Genomic DNA, 12,819 nt, shown 5'->3' on the forward strand with positions numbered 1-12,819 from the left:
TAAACTTCTTCACAACAGTATCTCGGACCTGCCTGGTGTGTTCCTTGTTCTTCATGATGCTCTCTGCGCTTTTAACGGACCTCTGAGACTATCACAGTGCAGGTGCATTTATACGGAGACTTGATTACACACAGGTGGATTGTATTTATCATCATTAGTCATTTAGGTCAACATTGGATCATTCAGAGATCCTCACTGAACTTCTGGAGAGAGTTTGCTGCACTGAAAGTAAAGGGGCTGAATAATTTTGCACGCCCAATTTTTCAGTTTTTGATTTGTTAAAAAAGTTTGAAATATCCAATAAATGTCGTTCCACTTCATGATTGTGTCCCACTTGTTGTTGATTCTTCACAAAAAAATAGTTTTATATCTTTATGTTTGAAGCCTGAAATGTGGCAAAAGGTCGCAAAGTTCAAGGGGGCCGAATACTTTCGCAAGGCACTGTAACTCCAAGTCAATCACACTTCTGTAAAATCAAACTGTCCACTCAGGAAGCAACAGTGATTGACAATAAATGTCACATGCTGTTGTGCAAATTGAATAGACAACAGATGGAAATTATAGGCAATTAGCAAGACACCCCCAATAAAGGAGTGGTTCTGCAGGTGGTGACCACAGACCACTTCTCGGTTCCTATGCTTCCTGGCTGATGTTTTGGTCACTTTTGAATGCTGGCGGTGCTTTCACTCTAGTGGTAGCATGAGACGGAGTCTACAACCCACACAAGTGGCTCAGGTAGTGCAGCTCATCCATGATGGCACATCAATACGAGGTGTTGCAAGAAGGTTTGCTGTGTCTGTCAGCGTAGTGTCCAGAGCATAGAGGCGCTACCAGAAGACAGGCCAGTACATCAGGAGATGGTCAGCAGGACCGCTACCTCCACCTTTGTGCAAGGAGGAGCACTGCCAGAGTCCTGCAAAATGACCTCCATCAGGCCACAAATGTGCATGTGTCTGCTCAAACTGTCAGAAACAGACTCCATGAGGGTGGTATGAGGGCCCGACGTCCACAGGTAGGGGTTGTGCTTACAGCCCATCACCGTGCAGGACGTTTGGCATTTGCCAGAGAACACCAAGATTGGCAAATTCGCCACTGGCGCCCTGTGCTCTTCACAGATGAAAGCAGGTTCACACTGAGCACGTGACAGACGTGACAGAGTCTGGAGATGCCGTGGAGAACGTTCTGCTGCCTTCAACATCCTCCAGCATGACTGGTTTGGCGGTGGGTCAGTCATGGTGTGGGGTGGCATTTCTTTGGGGGGCCGCACAGCCCTCCATGTGCTCGCCAGAGGTAGCCTGACTGCCATTAGGTACCGAGATGTGATCCTCAGACCCCTTGTGAGACCATATGCTGGTGTGGTTGGCCCTGGGTTCCTCCTAATGCAAGATAATGCTAGACCTCATGTGGCTGGAGTGTGTCAGCAGTTCCTGCAAGAGGAAGGCATTGATGCTATGGACTGGCCCGCCCGTTCCCCAGACCTGAATCCAATTGAGCACATCTGGGACATCATGTCTCGCTCCATCCACCAACGCCACGTTGCACCACAGACTGTCCAGGAGTTGGCGGATGCTTTAGTCCAGGTTTGGCAGGAGATCCCTCAGGAGACCATCAGCCACCTCATCAGGAGCATGCCCAGGCATTGTAGGGAGGACATACAGGCACGTGGAGGCCACACACACTACTGAGCCTCATTTTGACTTGTTTTAAGGACATTACATCAAAGTTGGATCATCCTGTAGTGTGGTTTTCCACTTTAATTTTGATTGTGACTCCAAATCCAGACCTCCATGGGTTGATACATTTTATTTCCATTGATAATTTGTGTGTGATTTTGTTGTCAGCACATTCAACTATGTAAAGAAAAAATATTTAATAAGAATATTTCATTCATTCAGATCTAGGATGTGTTATTTTAGTGTTCCCTTTATTTTTTTGAGCAGTGTGTGTGTGTGTGTGTGTATAGTTGATGTCGGAAGTTTACCTACACTTAGGTTGGAGTCAGTTCTTGTTAACAAACTATAGTTTTAGCAAGTCGGTTAGGACGTCTACTTAGTGTATGATGACACAAGTAATTTTTCCAACAATTATTTACAGACAGATTATTTCACTTATAATTCACTTATCACAAGTTAAAGCTTGGTCGCAAATGGGTCTTCCAAATGGACAATGACCCCAAGCATACTTCCAAAGTTGTGGCAAAAGAGCCTAAGGACAACCAAGTCCGGGTATTGGAGTAGCCATCACAAACCTGACTCAGTTACACCAGCTCTGTCAGGAGGAATGGGCCAAAATTCACCACATTTATTGTGGGAAGCGTGTGGAAGGCTACCCAAAAATGTTTGACCCAAGTTAAACAATTTAATGGCAATGCTACCAAATACTAATTGATTGTATGTAAACTTCTGACCCACTGGGAATGTGATGAAAGAAATAAAAGCTGAAATAAATCATTCTCTCTGCTATTATTCTGACATTTCACATTCTTAAAATGAAGTGGTGATCCTAACTGAACTAAGACAGGGAATTTTTACTAGGATTAAATGTCAGGAATTGTTAAACTGAGTTTAAATGTATTTGGCTAAGGTGTATGTAAACTTCTGACTTTAACTGTGTATGTGTAAAAAAAATCATATCAAATCAAACTATTATCCAGTTTATATAAGAGTCTTGGCTGAATTGCTTTCGATGGGGAAAGATTGCTTCCTCAGCCCACTTCTGTGATTTTCATTGAAAACTTTACTTCGCTGTGTGGACCTATAGTCCCTGCAGCTCATGGCGGACTAGTAGATATGTGCTCTCTCTCTCTCTGTGTATTTTCGTGCTAGCTGATGATATGATACTGTTAAATGTATGGAGAGACTCAGCCCACGCAGTGGAAAAAGTGAACTCACCCCCACCACTGCACACAAGCTCCCAGAGGATTCTATCTGTTTACTAAGGCCATCATTTTAGGGGATTGTTTGTTTGTTTTATTATCCCAATGGAATTACGGTAGTTGTGTATCCAGACTGTTTCATGTTCATAAGCAGCGTGTCCAGCAAATGTGTTTGTAAGCCAGATGCAGTTGCTTGCGAGTGGAGACTGGAGATTATTAGCAGTGTGTGTCCTAATGGGTCCTACCATGTCAGTGGACAGTGAGGGGGGACAGGGAGTCCTTCACAACAGACCCTGTGGATCCTATTGGAGATACCTGGGAACAACACACAGTGCTGTCTCAGAATGAAATGTTTTTTTTGCAGCGACATAATCATCTGTTAGCCATGAGACTATGTAATTAACATGGAATATGTTTACTGTGATATTCCAGACCAGGATTTGTTTAGTAAGGTGGTACTGATTATTGAGGTGAGTCCCGTTTTGACTCAGAGATTTTTGCATCTTTTAACACCAGAAACTGCAATTTCCTGCAATCTAGAGCCTAAAAGTATAACAAATAAAATGGCAAACACAGTGCTTTAGTACACTTTTCCACATTCTTCCTAGAATTATATTGGCAATTAAATGTTTCAATGGTCAACAGAACTGGGACCATGAGGGCAAGAGTAATGCAGTGTGTGTCACCAGGCCTGGAGATTTTAGGGTAGGGCATGACCCACTAATTATTTTATCAAAATACTTTGAGAGGTGAAGTTCGAGAGCCGCGCGTCCTCAAGCACAACCCATCCAAGCCGCACTGCTTCTTGATGCAATGCCCGCTTAACCCGGAAGCCAGCTGCACCAATGTGTCGGAGGAAACCATGTACGCCTGGCGAGCGTGTCAGCGTGCGCTGCGCCCTGCCCGCCGCAGGAGTCGCTAGTGTGCGATGGGACAAGAACTTCCCTGCCGGCCAAACCATATCCTGGATGACGCCGGGCCAAATGTGCGCCGCACCATGGGTCTCCCAGTCGCGGCCGGCCCACGACAGAGCCTGGACTCGAACACAGAATCTCTCGTGGCTCAGCTAGCAGTGCCTTAGACCACCACGCCACACGGGAGGCCCCTTATCAAAACAGTTTAACCTGATTTTTGCAATATTCACTGATCTGGCTTTCAAGTCTGTCTATGAAAATGCCCCTTGTTGTTATTGCATAATGCATGTCCACTAATGATGAACAACTTCTGGTAGCAGGCGTTATAGAAATGATTTTGGAATTATTTTATAACTTTATCATATGCTGGAATTATTTTACTACTTCCACAAATGCAATTAAAGCTGAGGATGTGACAAATTGAACATTTTGCTTAACATTTAAACTGCCACGTTTTTATGCAGAATAATGCTCCTATTACATGTGTATTGCCGGGCAATGGCGTTATATCTTCTGCAACCCTTTACAGACACAGAACGCAGCTACAGTAACATGTCCACAGCGACAATATCTTTAATAATAGTTGATCAACTTCTTAAGTTCAACGTTCTGATCTGTTGCATCAGCCTTATTGCTTGAAAACAAAATCTATGTACAGTGGTATGATTTTGGGATATGTCGTCCCACAACTTTCCCAGAGTCAGTTTGGAATATTTCTTTCTCACACAGAAAGACAAGCCACTCATGAATTAAAAGAAAAATAATAGTTTTTACATAGTGGCGCAGCCAGGTCCACAATGTGGCACAGCGCCCCTTTTACATTCTTTGCGGAGAACCCTGCAGCACAGTTAAGAAAGGTCTATTTTCTGCCACAGTGTAGTGTTGAAGCAGGAGAAGAGGCGAGGGCTCTCAGTGTAGTGTAGAAGCAGGAGAAGAGGTGAGGGCTCTGTGTAGTGTTGAAGCAGTAGAAGAGGTGAGGGCTCTCAGTGTAGTGTTGAAGCAGGAGAAGAGGTGAGGGCTCTCAGTGTAGTGTAGAAGCAGGAGAAGAGGTGAGGGCTCAGTGTAGTGTTGAAGCAGTAGAAGAGGTGAGGGCTCTCAGTGTAGTGTTGAAGCAGGAGAAGAAGTGAGGGTTCTGTGTAGTGTTGAAGCAGGAGAAGAGGTGAGGGCTCTCAGTGTAGTGTTGAAGCAGTAGAAGAGGTGAGGGCTCTGTGTAGTGTTGAAGCAGGAGAAGAGGTGAGGGCTCTCAGTGTAGTGTAGAAGCAGGAGAAGAGGTGAGGGCTCAGTGTAGTGTAGAAGCAGGAGAAGAGGTGAGGGCTCAGTGTAGTGTTGAAGCAGGAGAAGAGGTGAGGGCTCTCAGTGTAGTGTAGAAGCAGGAGAAGAGGTGAGGGCTCTCAGTGTAGTGTTGAAGCAGTAGAAGAGGTGAGGGCTCTGTGTAGTGTTGAAGCAGGAGAAGAGGTGAGGGCTCTCAGTGTAGTGTAGAAGCAGGAGAAGAGGTGAGGGCTCTCAGTGTAGTGTAGAAGCAGGAGAAGAAGTGAGGGCTCTGTGTAGTGTTGAAGCAGGAGAATAGGTGAGGGCTCTCAGTGTAGTGTAGAAGCAGGAGAAGAGGTGAGGGCTCAGTGTAGTGTAGAAGCAGGAGAAGAAGTGAGGGCTCTGTGTAGTGTTGAAGCAGGAGAAGAAGTGAGGGCTCTGTGTAGTGCGGAAGCAGGAGAAGAGGTGAGGGCTCTGTGTAGTGTTGAAGCAGGAGAAAGAGGTGAGGGCTCTGTGTAGTGCGGAAGCAGGAGAAGAAGTGAGGGCTCTGTGTAGTGCGGAAGCAGGAGAAGAGGTGAGGGCTCTGTGTAGTGTTGAAGCAGGAGAAAGAGGTAAGGGATCTCTGTATTGAAGCAGTAGAAGAGGTGAGGGCTCTCAGTATTGAAGCAGTATAAGAGGTGGGGGCTCTGTGTAGTGTTAAAGCAGGAGAAAGAGGTGAGGGCTCTGTGTAGTGTTGAAGCAGTAGAATAGGTGAGGGCTCTGTGTAGTGTTGAAGCAAGAGAAGAGGTGAGGGCTCTGTGTAGTGTTGAAGCAGGAGAAGAGGAGGGCTCTGTGTAGTGTTGAAGCAGGAGAAGAGGTGAGGGCTCAGTGTAGTGTTGAAGCAGGAGAAGAGGTGAGGGCTCTGTGTAGTGTTGAAGCAGGAGAAAGAGGTGAGGGCTCTGTGTAGTGTTGAAGCAGTAGAAGAGGTGAGGGCTCTATGTAGTGTTGAAGCAGGAGAAAGAGGTGAGGGCTCAGTGTAGTGTTGAAGCAGGAGAAAGAGGTGAGGGCTCTGTGTAGTGTTGAAGCAGTAGAAAGCGCTAAAGTCTAACCTCCAGCTCTGCTGACCAGGGGTCAGTCTCAGAAAAAACGTCCCCATTGGGAACCCATTAAAGACCACATTCTTCACTCTTCTACTGGGTCAGTGCGATGAACCCACAAGGCTCTGCCTCTGTTGGGATAGCCTGATTCACGCTAAGAGTAAACAGCTCTAACCTGTGTGTGAACCCACCCACCCGCTCCAAGCACCAATCGTAGTTGAGAATAGTCAGCTAGCTAGCAAGCCAATGCTTTGTCTAATGGCTCAAGTGTGTGGTTACATGACCAATCACTGCTGTCAGGTGACATTGGTGCCTGGAAGGGCTGTCATCAAAACAACACACATCAAAGACTGTTTATATAGACCTTTTAACATGGCTGCCATGTGCGTCATGCTTATGCTGTTGAAATTGGACGGATAAGGCATTTCCAATACGGTATTGCAAGCAAAATGCCAAATTTACACTTACCACACTTATCGAAATTGTGCTGTTCCATGATTGCAGATCAATGTTCTCTCCAATAGGCCTTTAGCATTTGCAATTTGGCTCCCGGTGTGCTGCTTTTCCACTGTAAACAGTGCTGTGAGGATGACGTGGGCTTTGTTTACCTAGCCTCCCAGACAAAACAATGTCAAAGTGAAACTCAATCGGTGAGGTAATTTCATGACTTTTGTAGGTGATGCTGACGCAAGACAAAAACTGTACAATATTTCATCAATACAGCTTTGGAAAAAGAAATCTGACATTTGAACATCTTGACCATGTTTTGTTATAATCTCCACCCGGCACAGCCAGAAGAGGACTGGCCACCCCACATAGCCTGGTTCCTCTCTAGGTTTCTTCCTAGGTTTTGGCCTTTCTAGGGAGTTTTTCCTAGCCACCGTGCTTCTTCACCTGCATTGCTTGCTGTTTGGGGTTTTAGGCTGGGTTTCTGTACAGCACTTTGAGATATCAGCTGATGTACGAAGGGCTATATAAAATAAATTTGATTGATTGATTGACAGCCGTGGCTGACCCTGTTTACAGAGTGGCAGGAAGGGACCCCTGGGGGAGTGTGGACAGACTGCACACATGGTGTGTGTTTGGGGGGTTGGAAGAGGGAGCCAGGATTTGTTGTTTTCAGTGTAAAGGAGCGGGAAGCGGATGCTGCAGGATCCAGCATTGGACCAGGGCCTCGACTTCTCTCTACTGTACCTTACAGTGCATAGACTTACTCATATGTGATGAATTAGAGCTGCTGGCTTGTGGAGAGCGGCCCCTCTGTGTAACACACACACACACACACACTGATAGCAGATGCTGTACAACTTTTGAATGGGGTGGAAGGTGGAGGAAATGAGGCCTGTGTTTTGGAATGGATGTTATTGTGTTTCCTCTTGGGGTTCTGTTTCTCTGTGTGTGTGTGTGTGTGTGTGTGTTCCTCTCACCACTAGGAGATGAAAGCTCAGAACACACATATAATACATTGAAGTCTCCCTGCCAAAAACCCCTATAGAGGAACTGACTGAGGACTCAATAACATAATACACTTATTTAACCTCTGTGCCAAAACCACCCCAGAATCCTTGAAGACAACCTGATAACACAATTACGTCAAGAAGCGCAGCATCTGGATAGTGATGTTGTCTATAATAATATAGGCCTATGGTATTATATACGATAGTTATTACATCATGTAAAAAAGGGAGAGATAGAACACTATTGAAGTTTAAGTCAGTCACTGATATGGGACACAGCGGAAACCATATAGGAAAACGTAATCGGTTCTCATTGACCCTGCCAATGCGCATACAGGCACCAACATACGACACTCAAAGTTATAGCAGAGGGGAAATTGTACTTGGTTAAATGATTATCTCAATATAATATGAAACTGTTTCGCACCACTAACATCAAAGGCTGGTTTCAATCACGATGTGTGCATTTACGATGGGGGTGTGGAGTTTATTGTTCAAGATCGCTCAAACTAGGTCGGCACAATGTGTGTATCATAGAATCTTTGTCTCTGATAGTAGTTGACCCCTTTGCCACTTTGTGCTGCGTAATGTGAGCTTGGAGTGTGTGAGGCTTTGGGGGACGGGGCCAGAGAAGAGGGGTGGAGGCAGAGCCGAGCAGAGCAGAGGTTTGCTGCGTCTCACTTTCCATATGCCAGGAAGAGAGAGGAGCAATGTTCCTCTGTCGGTGTGCGTCGCTAGCTCTGGGATATAAATAGCTGTCTTTGAGCAGGAGAGCTGCAGAGGGAGGGCCATGGCGCCAGGGCAGAGCTGAGTGCCAGGCAGCGTTCCCGGGTAGTGGAGAGAGGGCGGGAGGATGGCAGGAGGAGGGACCGGCTCCAGCCCAGCCCTCTGCACACACTCTGGTTTAAAACCATTTTAAAAATAACATTTAAAAAAGGATTATGGAGGAGAAAAATATTGAGAAACTCTTTACATATCATTTATTCATGGGCGCTCGGAAGCAACCTCTCCACATGCAGACGGGGAAGTGGATACTAAAGAGAATAGGGATAATCTAGTAGCATGGCTGCATGGAGATTCAGCAGGAGGGAACATTAACACCACTCCCTGCTAGCACACCACTCCCTGCATAACACCAGCACACCACTCCCTGCATAACATTAGCACAGCACTCGCTGCATAACATTAGCATACCACTCCCTGCATAACACTAGCACACCACTCCCTGCATAACACTAGCACACCACTCCCTGCATAACATTAGCACACCACTCCCTGCATAACATTAGCACACCACTCCCTGCATAACACTAGCACACCACTCCCTGCTAGCACACCACTCCCTGCATAACACTAGCACACCACTCCCTGCATAACACTAGCACACCACTCCCTGCATAACACTAGCACACCACTCCCTGCATAACATTAGCACACCACTCCCTGCTAGCACACCACTCCCTGCATAACACTAGCACACCACTCCCTGCTAGCACACCACTCCCTGCATAACACTAGCCCACCACTCCCTGCTAGCACACCACTCCCTGCATAACACTAGCACACCACTCCCTGCATAACATTAGCACACCACTCCCTGTATAACATTAGCACACCACTCCCTGCATAACATTAGCACAGCACTCCCTGCATAACATTAGCACAGCACTCCCTGCATAACATTAGCACACCACTCCCTGCATAACATTAGCACACCACTCCCTGCATAACATTAGCACACCACTCCCTGCATAACATTAGCACACCACTCTCTGCATCACATTAGCACACCACTCCCTGCATAACATTAGCACACCACTCCCTGCATAACATTAGCACACCACTCCCTGCATAACATTAGCACACCACTCCCTGCATAACATTAGCACACCACTCCCTGCATAACATTAGCACACCACTCCCTGCATAACATTAGCACACCACTCCCTGCATAACATTAGCACACCACTCCCTGCATAACATTAGCACACCACTCCCTGCATAACATTAGCACACCACTCCCTGCATAACATTAGCACACCACTCCCTGCATCACATTAGCACACCACTCCCTGCATCACATTAGCACACCACTCCCTGCTAGCACACCCCTCCCTGCATAACATTAGCACACCACTCCCTGCATTACACTAGCACACCACTCCCTACTAGCACACCACTCCCTGCATCACATTAGCACACCACTCCCTGCTAGCACACCATTCCATGCAGCACACTAGCACACCCCTCCCTGCTAGCACACAATTCCCTGTATCACATTAGCACACCACTCCCTGCTTGCACACCACTCCATGCAGCACACTAGCACACCCCTCCCTGCTAGCACACCATTCCCTGCATCATACTAGCACACCACTCCCTGCTAGCACACCATTCCCTGCATCACACTAGCACACCACTCCCTGCAAGCACACCATTCCCTGCTATCACACTAGCACACCACTCTCTGCTAGCACACCACTCCCTGCTATCACACCATTCCCTGCATCACACTAGCACACCACTCCCTGCAAGCACACCATTCCCTGCTTGCACACCATTCCCTGCTTGCACACCATTCCCTGTATCACATTAGCACACCACTCTCTGCATCACACTAGCACACCACTCCCTGCATTACACTAGCACACCACTCCCTGCATTACACTAGCACACCACTCCCTGCATTACACTAGCACACCACTCCCTGCATTACACTAGCACACCACTCCCTGCATCACACCGACACTGTGTAGTATGTATGTTGGGTAGGGCAGTAGGGCTGTTGTCCAGACGTGCCATATCCCTGAAGACATTCCTCAGCTGTTACCGGGTGTCATGAAGCAGAGATGTGTGCCTCCTGTCCCACAGTAAAATCAGTTTCGCTGGCATTGCACAAAATAGGAAAACCTATAATTCTCCCCATGTTTATTGTAATCGAGATGGGATTAATGTTATTGACATCAAGACATTGGTTTCAATTAGGAATGTATTGTGTGTGAATAAGGGATTAGCTACTTAAAAACGTGCTTAGACTCGCTTCCGTAGGCCTGTCTTTCACCCACATTGACCACTATCTCTCTCACCCTATGGAGATGGCAATGAAACACCCTAAACTTACAGGGCAGAGAGTGGGTCTGGAGCAGGGGCATTATTCTGCACACTTCCTCACCTTTGAAACCAGAGTGCAGGTGTAATTGTTGAAAATGGGAAGCCTGATGTACTGCTAATGGGAGCATTGTGTGGCAGTGTGGAAATGTGTTTTCTGTGGAGACGAGTGACCAGGTGCTAATGTGTCTCTTTCCATCTCCCCCTCTATCTCTCTCGCTCTCTCCTTTGGCAGACGGTCGATGACGATGCGATGGAAGCGTGAATGAGGTTTGGCGTGGCGATAGCTGAACGATGCCCAAGGGTGGGGGTTCAAAAACCCCCCAGCTGGAAGACTTCCCACTCAACACTGACATGGTGGAGAAGCAGAGTGGGAAGAAGGTAAGAGAAACACATACTGACACACCACAAATCTACACATACACAAGACCTTTACTGCTCTAGCTGCTGAGTCCTGCATCTAGGGGTCATGTCCTCATTACACAGTAAAAAGTCATTATGGACTTAATAAACAGCTCCATGGGAGTTGGCATTCAACTGGCTAAGAGCCCATTGTCGCTTTTTTTTTTGATTATTTCTTATGACTGAGGTCCCAATGTTGGGCTATGGTAACATTTCTACAGTGAAAGAAAACACTTGTTGAGAACACTTCAAATTCGTGAAGCACTGATATGACATTTTTGGCCAATATCCAATATTTTCCTTGGCAAAAAAAATGATATTTACAATTTTAGCGGCCTTTTTAAGTATTCTAGTACAGTTAAATAGTTAGCACACACACATGGACGCAGCGGTCTAAGGCACTGCATCTCAGTGCATGAGGCGTCACTACAGTCCCTGGTTAGAATCCAGGCTGTATCACATCCGGCCATGATTGGGAGTCCTATAAGGAGGCGCACAATTGGCCCAGCGTCGTCCGGGTTTGGCCGTCATTGTAAATAAGAATTTGTTCTTAACTGACTTGCCTAGTTAAATAAAAGTCACACACACACCACACTGACCAAAAAGTTATTTTATTGGCATTTACGTTTGTCCCCATTACCAGTAAAACATCATTAAAACCTATTACTTTCTTTTAGTTTCTGTGCTGTTTCGTTGTTCATTTGTTCAGTCGTTTCATTCCAATCAGGATTTCTCATACTATGGAATGCTGTTTGGGTCTTTGCGTGTCAAAAAACACTACTTGACATGTCAAATAAGTGTGTTGACCAGTCAGGACCTGAATATACATTTTTCACGTAGTTATTGCACATTGATTACACTATCACTCGTATTTCATATGTCACAAAGATTAATCGATATGTATGCTATGATGCTGGTAAAGTTGTCTCGCACACCTACAGTGCTGGTCATTTAAAAAAAAGCTAGCTAGCTCATGGATGCAAACAATGTTCTTCCCCTAAAATATAGCAAAACAATCTGTTTCAGTAGCTATAGTTAGCTAGCTAACTATATTGATGGGGGTCATCATTTAAAATAACCATAATTAATAAAGACATTTCTTATTTGATTAATGGTGGTCGGACCCATCTATGTGAAGCTAGCTACAATAAGGATTAGCCACAATAGTGGACTTTGCGGTTAGACCTCAAAATAAAAGTATGTCATTGACAGTGATGCAAATTAATACAAATAGTATAATTATGCCATAATTGAATAGATCATGTTAAACGAGGTTGAAACGTTGTTATATAAAATCAACAAAAGACAATTTGTTAATTTGACAAATGTGTTGAAATCACACTGGATGTATTAGACTTAAGAATTGCATTGGGGGCTTACTTATTTCACTGTACAGTCTTACCTATGGATTGTGGCTCAATGACATGGGGTATCAGTCTACTCAGTGACACCCAGAGAACATTAGCGTCGTATCTCTTATTATGGGACTCTAAAACAACTGTGAATTGAGCCACATTTATTGTCAACCTATATGTATTGAACACTATGCCTGAAGAAAAACAATATATTGGGTATTGAGTAGACTGATACCCCATTTCATTGATCCCCAATCCTTATGTAAAGCTGTACAGTGCAATATGAATGTGAATATACACAATAGGCTGACTGGGGAGGTGATGTCACACAGTCACAGTCTTGTGATAAGAGCTACAATGCTAATATTTGCGTAAACTCTATAA

At 45.6% G+C, this 12,819-nt stretch overlaps 1 protein-coding gene across 6 annotated transcripts in view; it reads left to right on the forward strand.

Moving 5' to 3' along the window:
• The window catches only part of LOC110506421 (ankyrin repeat domain-containing protein 11), a 148,763-nt gene that overhangs the window by 102,242 nt on the left and 33,702 nt on the right, over nucleotides 1–12,819 (forward strand). For all 6 annotated transcript variants that reach the window (XM_021586017.2, XM_021586016.2, XM_021586015.2 and 3 more), the window contains one exon: nucleotides 10,914–11,059. In XM_021586017.2, coding sequence (XP_021441692.2) covers nucleotides 10,973–11,059 — 87 coding nt within the window. In that variant the 5' untranslated portion in view covers nucleotides 10,914–10,972. The remainder of the gene's footprint in view (nucleotides 1–10,913; nucleotides 11,060–12,819) is intronic.

The sequence above is a fragment of the Oncorhynchus mykiss genome, chromosome 26 (genome assembly GCF_013265735.2).
Source record: "Oncorhynchus mykiss isolate Arlee chromosome 26, USDA_OmykA_1.1, whole genome shotgun sequence".
In the NCBI taxonomy this organism is placed as follows: Eukaryota; Metazoa; Chordata; class Actinopteri; order Salmoniformes; family Salmonidae; genus Oncorhynchus; species Oncorhynchus mykiss.